The sequence below is a fragment of the Pantherophis guttatus genome, chromosome 18, assembly GCF_059756535.1.
Source record: "Pantherophis guttatus breed Tessera chromosome 18, ASM5975653v1, whole genome shotgun sequence".
In the NCBI taxonomy this organism is placed as follows: domain Eukaryota; kingdom Metazoa; phylum Chordata; class Lepidosauria; order Squamata; family Colubridae; genus Pantherophis; species Pantherophis guttatus.
Genome location: NC_142080.1, coordinates 11,039,885 through 11,051,362, shown reverse-complemented (window position 1 = coordinate 11,051,362; position 11,478 = coordinate 11,039,885). Strand labels below are relative to the sequence as shown.

Below are 11,478 nucleotides of genomic sequence, written 5' to 3'. Positions count from 1 at the left end.
ATTCCACAGCACAATGCTGGCTTTATTCTCTGCAACGCAACCCCTCCCGCCCCTCCCGAGACCCACACAAGTGGGGCAGCTTTTGCAGAAACTCCACTCTGGCCACGGGCAAAATCCACGCCCCATCCCCCCCCCCAAAAAAGCACCACCTTGCAGGCCCAGCCTCCAAGTTCAAGCCTTATCGTGGAGGTTGCTGTGTTTTGCCAAAAAGCCAAGTTTCTAGTCCTCATGGGGCAAAACTTCGGGAAAAGGTTTGGCAACACCGTGGGCACTGAATGGTCCTTTTTTTATGCCCAGATTTCGGCCTCCCTTTGCAAGGAGGCCAGGCAAGGACAGGGTGGCTCTCCCCCCACCTTCCCACCGCTCAGTCTGGGGCCAGTTGGCTAAAGGAACTGGTTTTTTTTTTTTTCTGTCCCTTCTGCAGCTTTGCCAGCCTCCAATGTGTGGGGTTGCCACAGAGACGGAAAGCCGGGCGCGTGGGAGACTGGCAGCCAGGGAGAGAATTTTTTTTTTTAAAAAAAGGGGGGGGCAGGATAAGTAACCTTGGGAGAAAGAAGAAGAGGCTTTGTTGGAGGAAGCCAAGTTCACAAGGACAAGCGACACCGGCCATTTGCAAAAACTGTGGACGCTTCTTGCAAAGATGGGGACGGTCTGCAGTGCCGGAGATGGGAGGGGGGGCTCAGAGGCTTCGTGGGCCGGGCGGCAGAGAGGGGCCAGGGAAGAGGGTCGCCCCATGCCTCCCAAGGCAGCAGAGGGTTCGGAGGGGGTCAGGCTCAGGCCAGGGAGTGCATGCAAACCTTGACTAGGAGGGATGGAAGCTTTGAATGCGGTAGGATCAGAATAACAGTTGGAAGGGGCCTTGGAGGTCTTCTAGTCCACCCCCCAAAGCTCCTAGAATCATAGGGCTGGAAAGGTCCTTGGATATCTCCTAGTCCACTCCTCGCCCAAGCTCAAAGGATTGTAGGGCTGAAGGGAACCTTGGAGGTCTTCTAGTCCAACCCCCTGCCCAAGCTCATAGAATAAGAGCCTTGGTGGCGCAGCAGATTAAAGTGCTGTTAGGTAGCACCAGCTGCCTGCAATTACTGCAAGTTCAAATCTCACCAGGCTCAAGGGTGACTCAGCCTTCCATCCTTCCGAGGTAGGTAAAATGAGGACCCAGATTGTGGGGGCAATAAGCTGACTTTGTATAAAAAAGAACACCGCTTGGGGGGGAGGAAAGCCCTACTAAGCAGGTATATACAAAAGTATGAAGGCTATTGCTTAATGCACTGTAAGCCGCCCTGAGTCTAAATAAATAAATAAATAAATAAATAAATAAATAAATAAATAAATAAATAAATAAATAAATAAATAAATAAATAAATAAATAAATAAATAAATAAATAAATAAATAAATTAGAATTGTAGGGCTGGAAGTTTGGAGGTCTTCTAATCCAGGGGGTCCCCAACCTTTCGGACCTCAGGGACCACTAACTTCATAATTTTAAATCCCACAGACCACTAATACGATCTGCCTGATGACCGGCTGGGTGGGCGTGGCTAGGTGGTCATGTGACTGGGTGGGCATGGGCCAACTCAATGTCATTCACATCGAGGGTTACCTTGCCACTCGGCCCTCCCCTCCCAGCCCCCCCTCGCCTGCCCTCCCGGGCTCCTTAGGGCCCCAACAGGAAAGCAGTTGCTGGAGCTGAGCAGCCACCGTGAGAAAAAGTTGGCGAAACAGCTCAGTTCAAATTGGATCTGACCGAGAAGGAGGCTCAGCAGTAGCACCTCACTGAGGACTAGGAGCATAGGCTTTCCAAGCAGAGGGAAGACCTGCAGGAGTGCAAGGCCAGGTACCGGCACCTGGAGGCTCAGTGGGCTGAGATAGTCAGCCAGTTCCAGGCCACGATGTTGTCCCACTGGAACGAGGCCCTCCGGCTCTTCTCCACCAGCGGCTCTTCCCTCCAGCCTTCGCCCAAAGCCCCCCACCAGGAGGCCGAAGCAGACCCCAATTCAGAATTTCTGCTCCCCTCTGACCCTCACAAGAAGACCCCGAAGGGGGAGACTCTCTGCAGCAACACAAACGTTCATTGCACGTATCTGTCCCAGGGGCCGTAGTTTGAGGACCCCTGATTGAGTGCAATATAAAAAAATGCAAATAATTTTTCCGCGGACCACCAAAATTTTCTCGCGGACCACCAGTGGGTGACCAGTTGCTCTTCTAGTCCATTCCCTGCCCAAGTTCCTAGAAGCATAGAATGGTAGCACTGGAAGGGACCTCGGAGGTCTTCTGGTGGCAAGCAGTTCCACTGGTGAATTGTCACTTTCGGGAAATTTCTCCTTAATTCCAGGTTGATTAATTTCCACCCATTGCTTCTTGTCCTGCCTTCAGGTACTTTGGAAAGTAAGATGACCCCGCTCCCCCCCCCACCTTCTTTCAGAATAGAATAGAATCACAGAGTTGGAAGGGAACCTTGGAGGTCATCTAATCCAACCCCCTGCCCAGGCAAGAAACAATACACCACTTCAGACAAATGGTTATCCAACATCTTCTTAAAAACTTCCAGTGTTGGAGCATCCACAACTTCTGGAGGCCAGTTGTTCCACTGGTTAATTGTTCTCACTGTCAGGAAATTTCCCCTTAGTTCTAAATTGCTTCTCTCCTCGATTAGTTTCCACCCGTTGCTTCTTGTTCTACCCTTTGGGGCAGCCCCTCAAATATTGGGGGGCGCTGCTCTCATGTCAACCCAGGTCCTTCTTTTCATTAAATGAAGACAACAGGAATCCCCGCAAGGGCTTCCCCATGCACGCAGGGAAGTTAAGTTGCAAAGCTGCAGCATGGAGAGCTGGTGCAGGCTGAGCAGGGAGGGGTGCAAGCAAGCAAGCAGGAACTGCTTTCTGAGTTGCTACTACGCTGACAGGAAAGGGGCTGAGTAATTGCACGGGGGAGGAGGAGGAGGGGAGGAGGAGGAGGGGGTGGCAGGCGGTTGAGGGGGTGGTGGGAATCTCAGCTGCTGCAATCCGGAAACCAAGAATTTTTTTTTTGTCGGATGGCGCCAGGCTGCCCTCTGCTGGCCGGTCTTTGCTCTGTTCTCACTTTGCGTAATACGTCCAGTAGTCCTCGAGTTATGGCCACAACGTTTCTCTTTGCTAAGGGAGACACTGGTTAAAGGGAGCCGCTTTGCCCCATTTTACAACCTTCCTGGCCACGGCGGTTAAGCGAATGTACTGCCGTCGTGTTAAGTCAAGTCATAACGGTCGTTTAAGTGAATCTGGCTTCCCCCGTGGACTTGGCTGGTCGAAAGGAGATCATGTGACCGTGGGACCGTCGTAAGTACATGCCAGTTGCCAAGCCCCTGAATTTGGATCGTGTGACCACGGGGGATCTGGCAACGGTCGTAAGTGTGAGAAAAGGGCATTTTTTTCCAGTGTCATGGTAGACGCTCGTTAAATGAATTATACAGTACCGTGATGGCGAACCTATGGCACGCGTGTCACAGGTGGCACACGGAGCCATATCGGTGGGCACGCGAGCATTGCCCTAGCTCAACTCCAGCGTGCATGCATGCGCCGGCCAACTGATTTTCGGGCCTTCCGGAAGTCGGGAAACAGGCTGTTTCCGGCCTCCGGAGGGCCTCCAGTGGGGTGGGGAAGGCCCGTTTTTCGCTCTCCCCAGGCTCCAGAGGCTTTCTAGGAGCCCGGGGAGGGTGAAAATGGCCTTCCCTACCCCACCCCGGAGGCCAGAAACGGCCCGTTTGTCAACTTCTGGTGGGATCGGAAGGCCTGTTTTTTGCACTCCCCAGGCTCCAGATGGTTTCTAGGAGCCTGGGGAGGGCAAAAACAGCCTTCCCCAGTCCACGGAAGCCCTCCAGAGGGCGAAAAACGGGCCCACCGGGCCTACCATGCCATCGCGTGCCAAAAGTGTGGGGAGCGCAGGGGGGCAGTCACATGCACATGCATGGGGGCGGGGCCCATTGAATTATGGATGTAGGCATGTGCGCACGCAACCCGCCCACGCTCCCCACGCTTTTGGCACGCGACGGCAAAAAGGTTAGCCATCACTGATATAGTAAGTCAAAGACTCATCTGTACAGACTTTGAAGAAGGTTGCTAATAGTCCTCGACATACAACCACGACTGGGCCAGGATCATCCATCGGTAAACCATGTTAAGTGAACTAACTCTTTTCTGGTTTTTTGGGGGTTTTTTTTGCTGCAGTTGTTAAAGAGAACCACTGCCGTTGTTAAGTGAATCACATGGTTGCTAAGCGAATCAGGCTTCCCCTGATTTTGCTTGTCGGAAGCTGGCTGGGAAGATTGCAAATGGCGGTCCCAGGGATGCTATAACTTGGGTAAATACATAAGTACATATATGCTAGTTGTTCCTGACTCTAGGGGGCGGTGCTCATCTCCATTTCAAAGCCGAAGAGCCAGTGCTGTCCGAAGACGTCTCCGTGGTCATGTGGCCGGCATGACTCAACGCCAAAGGCGCACGGAAAACTCTGTTCCCTTCCCACCAAAGAGGGTCCCTCTTTTTCTACTTGCATTTTTTACCTGCTTTCGAACTGCTAGGTTGGCAGAAGCTGGGACAAGTCACGGGAGCTCACCCCGTTACGCAGCGCCAAGGATTCGAACCGTTGAAGTGCCAAACTTTCGATCGACAAGCTCAGTGTCTTAGCCACTGAGCCACCACATCCCTTTAAACACAATAAATACATGTCAGTTGCTAAAAGCTCAAATTTCAATCACATAACTCTGGGGATACGACGGTGGTTGCAAGAAGTGTGAGGACTTCTTGCAAGGCATTTTTTCAGTACTGCTGTCATTTCAAACGGACGTTAAACAAACGGTTGTAAATTGAGAACTATATGTCAGCCCTGTCCCTTCACTAACCCCTTCCTGCATCTGATTATGTCTGGTTAGGTCTGTGAAGCAGCTTAACCAGATCAGATCCGATCCAAGGTCTGTGCAGCAGCTTAACCAGGTTGGATCCAAGGTCTAGCAGCAGCTTAACCAGATCAGATCCGATCCAAGGTCTGTGCAGCAGCTTAACCAGGTCAGAGGCAAAATCAAGCAGCTGCCTTTGCAAAGCAGGCTGAATCTGGTTAGTTTGGGTTTTGCTTAGCCTGCCGAATGGCCCGGGACCTTCCATTAACCTCAGGGTCGATTCAGGAAGTGGGTTTACTACATTGTGTAAACGCAGCCTTCAAGCTATAAATGAGCAAGCCGCATTTTCACCTGACCCACCTTGGAGGGGGACGGAAGGGGAAGCCACCCAATTAGGGGACTGGAGACTAAAACAGACGATGAAGGGTTGCAGGAACTGGGCCTGGCTAGTCTAGGGAAGAGAAGGACCAGGGGAGACAGGAGAGCATCTTCCGATATTTGAGGGGCTGCCCCAGAGAGGAAGAAGGGGGTCAAGCTATTCTCCAAAGCACCCAAAGGCCAGACAAGGAAGAATGGATGGAAACCGATCAAGGAGAGATTCAACCTGGAAATAAGGAGACATTTTCTGACAGAGAGAGCAATCAACCCATGGAACAGAAGTTGCCTTCGGAAGTTGTGGGAGCTTCATCCCTGGAGGCTTTCAAGAAGAGACTGGACTGCCACCTCTCAGAAATGGTGTAGAGTCTCCTACTTGGACGGAGGTTGGACTAGATGACCTCCAAGGTCCCTTCCAACTCTGTTAATCTGTTAAAAACATTACGGGTATACTAATAAAGGTAGTCCTCAAGTTACGACCACAATTGAGATGTCTGTTCCTAAGTCAGTCATTTGTTAAGTGAGCTTTGCCTCATTGTATGACGTTCCTTGCCGCAGTTGCTAAGTGAATCGTTGCAGTTGTTAAATTAGGAACCCGGTTACGTGATTCTGGTTTCCCCATTGGCTTTTTTAACAGATTTTTTTTTTAACAGATTAACACATTTGGAAGGGACCTTGTAGGTCATCTAGTCCAACCCCCCCCCCCCGCCCAAGCAGGGGACTCTACACCGTTTCTGACAGATGGGGCCAGCCAGAGGTGGTATTTGCCGGTTCTCCGAACTGCTCAAAATTTCCGCTACCGGTTCTCCAGAACCTGTCAGAACCTGCTGGATTTCACCCCTGGTTTGATCTAACCCCGGCAAATTTAACCCATCATGGGTCGGATTTAAGCAAAATTAGGATTAAAGAAACTGAAGTTTGTTTTTTTTAAAAAAAACCTTGATTGGATACATCACACATTTGGCCTCAAACATTAAACCATCTTTTTTGAGCTGCATCTCGGGATACGCTAAGCAGGAGAGAATTCCCAGAAAGTCCAAAAAAAAAAAAAAAAGTCAAAATGGCATTTGGGCAACCGCAAAGACTGCCAGCTCAACTCTTTCGAACTCGGCTCCTTTGCGAAAAACACGCCTGCTGTAACCGGAGCGATGGCAACTGTCGTGGCCCAACGCGGTTTGGAAAAATCCGTCCGGTTGTTCCTCCTCCTGCCACGCGGACCACGCGGAAAACCGGGCGAATGCAAAACACCACGGCTGTATATCTTGGGTTTCCAAGCTGGCCCTTAAATCCAAGGAGCCCACCTGCCAATCATTAAGCCAGGATCTGACCAGGATCCAAGCAAGCGAGAGCTGAAAACGAGTCGCATCCTTTAATCTCAAATTATTTTTTTCTCTCCCTTTCTGCACCCCCAAGTACTTTTGTTTGGGGGGGGGAGAGAACAGACCTGCAGACCATGCATCGAATGGGGGGGGGGCAGCGGGAGACCCCCCCCCAAAAGTACAGAAATAAGGGCGAGGCGGGAGGAGATGGCTGCCGACCCTTAGCGGCCTTGTGCGGGATCTGGCGGCTGGGTGGGTGGGCTCATGTCCAGGCCATATTGAACGCCCCCCCTTTCCTCAGAGTTGTGGCCATCTCCTCCGTGGCTGTGCAAATGACCAAGCGGGGCCTGGGTCCGTGGTTTGGATCCTGTGGGGGTGGGGGTGAAGGAGCCCCCCCCCCAGCTAATCCTGGCTCTCTTCCAAGCGCCACTTGAGCGATTCTTCCTTCAAGGCGTCGGGTTTGATCTGGTTCCGCATCCCGCCCAGGAGGTTGGAGGTGGCCTCGGAGGCCACGATCAGTGGCTTGACCACGGTGGGAGGGATCTGCCGCAGGACGCCGCCCACGGCCCCCGTGATGCCCTTCTGCTCGTGCCCGCGGGCAGCCACGTCGCAGATGGCCTGGGCCGTGTCTATGACGCCCTGTAGGGGGGGAGACAGGAAAGAGGAGTTGGGGGCAAGAAAGGTCCCTCTACTCGGCCACTGGGTTGAGGGTAGAGGTATTCCTCGACTTATGGCATCAACCGAGCCCCAAATTACTGTTGATAAGCCAGCCCGTTTTGTTAAGTGAATTTTGCAATTTTATGAGCTTTCCTGCAAACCGTTGTTAAGTGAATCACTTGCAGCTTAGTAACACGGTTGTTAAGCGAATCCGGCTTCCCCGTTGACTCTGCTTGTCAGGAGGTCGCAAAAGGGGATCATGAGACACTCCACCCCACCCCCAGGACGCTGCGATCGTCGTTAAGTGTGAGTCAATTGCCAAGCATCTGAATTTCGACATCCCAGGGGATGTCGCAACGGTCATAAGTGTGGAAAATGGTCCTACAGTGGCCAAAATTGTGGAAACCTTTTGGGAAAAGTGTATTTTCTAAAACTAGCTAATAGCACCACATTTTTGGGAGTGATACCATATAATTATATATCGATGGAAAGATAATTTAATTAAGAATGTGATGCAATCACTTTTAGGAAGGATTTGCTATTAGAATAGCAGTTACAGTATAAAGAAGAAAAGTGAAACATAGAAAAAACGAGAGATGCAAAAATCATCTCCGTGTCAGTTAATCCTTCGTTGGGTAACCTTTAACATGAATGACGGCCTTACAACGTCTCCCCATGGAGGGAACCGAGTCTTTGAGTTCTGCAGCTGTTACAATATGAAACCAAGATTGAATGATGGCTTCTATTAACTGGGTTTTATTGCTGGGTTGCTTCTGACTAGCAAGTTCCCTTTAGTCGGCTCCATAGATTTTTCAATTCGGTTAAGGTCTGGGCTATTCCAGCAGTGGAATAGGATTATCTTGAAACTCCAAAATAAAAAAAAGTGATATTATTAGCCATCAAACCTCAAAAATACACTTTTCCCAAAAGGTTTCCACAATTCTGGCCACCACTACTGCAAGCCACTTTTTTCGGGGCCGTTGTAACTTTGAACCGTGACTACTAAACAAACGGTTTCAGGTGAAGGCTACCCACTGGAGGTCTCCTTCCTTGGGCAGGGGGTTGGACTAGATGACCTCCAAAGTCCCTTCCCCAACCCTGTTGCTCTATGCATTTTGGGCTCAGCAACTGGCCGGCATTTACGCCCAGTTGTAGCATCCCGCAGTCACGTGATCACGAACGACAATATTAAATTTTTGGGGGGCCGAAAACTGATGTCCGCCTCCTGTCTTAAGGTAATTTAACAATAGGTTCGTTTAACGACCGATGATCGACTTAGTGGCAATGGACTCGCTTTAAAAATGATGACAGCCATAAATTAGATATTGTTGGATAGGCAGCCGGGCTAAGAAATCGGGCGACTGGGAGTTCTAGTCCAACTGTGCTGGGTGACCTCGGGCCGGTCACTGTCTCTGAGCCCCCAAAAAGAGACAATGGTAAAGAGACATTGCTGAAAAACCTTGGCAGGGATCTGTCCAGACCAGGGATCTCCAACTGAGATCCCTGATCCAGACGGACTCCGAGAATCAAACAGGATTAAATAAAAGTTTTTTTGGGGGGGGGAATAGAAAGAGGATGTCAGCCCCCCCCAACACCAAAGATGGGGCTAAATCTCTCCCCCCAATCCTCGCCTGCAACCCCGGGGAGAATCACCTCGCGCACGGTGTCGTAGGCCTTGGCCACCCCTTCGCGTAGATCCGCCGGCTGATGGCCCCGTCGTAGTTTGCGGGCGTATTTCCTGTCCGGCAGTGTGCGCGACGGCGGAGCCGTGGGAGACAGGATGTCATAGACGGTCTCGGCTGTGGCCTGAGAGGGGGGAAAAAAGAGAGAGGGGGGGAAAGGTTGGACATCTATAAAGGAGGGGAGGGCCGAGTTTCTCCCCAGAGAAGGGGTAGACTTGGGGGGGGTCTGGGTCAGGCCTGGCCAGCTACGGCGACTGTATAACCTGTGGACTTCAACGCCCAGAATTCCCTGTGCTTCAATTCCTGTGGATTGAAGTCTACAAGTGGTACAGTTGCATTCTGGGAGATGAAGTCCACAGCTGGAACAAGTTGCCTGGCTCAGGAATTCTGGGAATTGAAGTCTAAAAGTGGTATATTTTGCCTGACTCAGGAATTCTGGGAGTTGAAGTCCACAGATGGTAGGTCTCTGGCTGAGGAATTCTGGGAGTTAAAGTCTAAAAGCGGTACAGTTGCCTGGCTGAGGAATTCTGGGGGTTGAAGTCTAAAAGTGGTACAGTTACTTGGCTGAGGAATTCTGGGAGCTGAAGTCCACTCAGATGGTAGGTTCCTGGCTGAGGAATTCTGGGGGTTGAAGTTCACAGCTGGAACAGTTGTTTGGCTGAGGAATTCTGGGAACTGAAGTCTAAAAGTGGCAGTTTCCTGGCTCAGGAATTCTGGGAATTCTAAAAGTGGAACAGTTGCCTGACTCAGGAATTCTGGGAGTTGAAGTCCACAGATGGTAGGTGCCTGACTGAGGAATTCTGGGAGTTGAAGTCCACTGTGGCAGTTTCCTGGCTCAGGAATCCTGGGAATTGAAGTCTAAAAGTGGCACAGTTGCCTGACTCAGGAATTCTGGGAGTTGAAGTCCACAGATGGTAGGTGCCTGACTGAGGAATTCTGGGAACTGAAGTCTAAAAGTGGAACAGTTGCCTGGCTGAGGAATTCTGGGGGTTGAAGTCCACAGGTGGTTCAGTCACCTTAGTTGCCCACCCCTGAGTCTAGATTCTGCTCCCCCACCCCCACCCACCATTTTGGGCTGGGCTTTGGCAGACCCCTCCCTCCCTCCCTGAGCGGACCCCTCCTTGGAAACCTGAATAGCCTGCACCAGGCGGTTGCTGAGCTCGAGGGCCGCTGAGGCGGTAGAGGTGCCGAAAGAGGCGGCACCGCGTTGCAGGCCACGGATGATGCGCCCGTCCTTGCGGTACTGCTCGATGGGCAGCCAGAAGAGGTCCCGCAGGCCGTGGACTGGATGGGGGGGAGGGAGGAGGAAAAAAAGGGAGGGGATGAGGAGAAGGAGAAGGCATGCAGCCCACCCACCCAAACGGGGACAGAGGGGGCCAACTCACAGAGCTGCACGAAGGAGTGCATGGGCCCGACCCCTCCCAGGATGCCCGGCAGCTGGTTTTTACGGATGTCCGTCAGCCACTCGGTCAGGGCGTAGCTGACCACCTTCTCCACCCCTAGTAGCCTGGAAAGAGAGAGGAGGGGCACCGATGGGGCAGCGTACAGGTAGACGTCCCACAGGTGCTTTTTTCAAGAGGCAACTTTCTGGGTTTTTTTCTTTGAAGACGTTTCGCTTCTCATCCAAGAAGCTTCTTCAGCTCTGACTGGATGGTGGGGAATGGAAGGATTAATATTCCTTCCGGACAGCTGGTCATTTGCGTCCTTTTTAGAGGGTCGTTGAGGCCACTTGGAGGCTTATCTGTGTCCTCAGGGTCACCGAGTGGTTTGGAGCCTTCTGGGAACTGCTGAAAGGACTGTGTTGTAGACTGGAGATACTCTGTTTCTCCGAAAATAAGACCCAACTGGAAAATAAGAGCCTGGATAGCTCTGCAGACTAAAGCACTGTAATTTAACACCAGCTGTCTGCAATTACTGCAAGTTCGAATCCCGCCAGGCTCAAGGTTGACTCAGCCTTCCATCCTTTCCAAGGTGGGTAAAATGAGGACCCAGTTTGTGGGGGCAATAAGCTGACTTTGTATAAATATGCAAAAGTATGAAGGCTATTGCTTAATGCATTGTAAGCCGCCCTGAGTCTTCGGAGAAGGGCGGCATATAAATCAAATTAAAAAAAAAAAAAAAAGCCCTAGCATGATTTCTCCCCCCACCCCCAGGATGCTCGTAAAATAAGCCCTAACCCAAAAATAAGCCCCCGTTAAGATCGTCAGCCGGATGGATGCATTGAGTACTGTATTTCTCTAAAAAAAAATAAGCCCTAATCAGAAAAATAAGCCCTAATTTGTCTTTTGGAGCAAAAATTAATATAAGATCCGGTCTTATATTCGGGGAAACGTGAGTAAATGATGCCGTATCCCTCCCGCTCTGTTGAGGGAGGGCTGTTCAATTTGGACACAGATGGCCTCTTGGACCCCTCTTTCAACCAGCGGTCCTCTCTGTCCAAAACGTGGACTTTGCTGTCTTCAAAAGAGCGGCCTTTGTCTTTTAAATGCAGATGAACTGCTGGATTTTGTCCTGATGGGTTTGTTCTCCTATGTTGTGCCATGCGTTTGTGAAGTGGTTGTTTTGTTTCCCCACTGT

General features: G+C 51.1%; 1 protein-coding gene across 2 annotated transcripts in view; it reads right to left on the bottom strand.

Moving 5' to 3' along the window:
• Positions 1-6,160: 6,160 nt before the first annotated feature.
• ATG2A (autophagy related 2A) overlaps positions 6,161-11,478 on the bottom strand; it is an 87,765-nt gene continuing 82,447 nt past the window's right edge. For both annotated transcript variants that reach the window (XM_060691930.2, XM_060691933.2), the window contains exons 39-42: positions 10,287-10,408; positions 10,031-10,185; positions 8,873-9,025; positions 6,161-7,201 (exon numbers count right to left, since the gene is read on the bottom strand). In XM_060691930.2, coding sequence (XP_060547913.2) covers positions 6,965-7,201; positions 8,873-9,025; positions 10,031-10,185; positions 10,287-10,408 — 667 coding nt within the window. In that variant the 3' untranslated portion in view covers positions 6,161-6,964. The remainder of the gene's footprint in view (positions 7,202-8,872; positions 9,026-10,030; positions 10,186-10,286; positions 10,409-11,478) is intronic.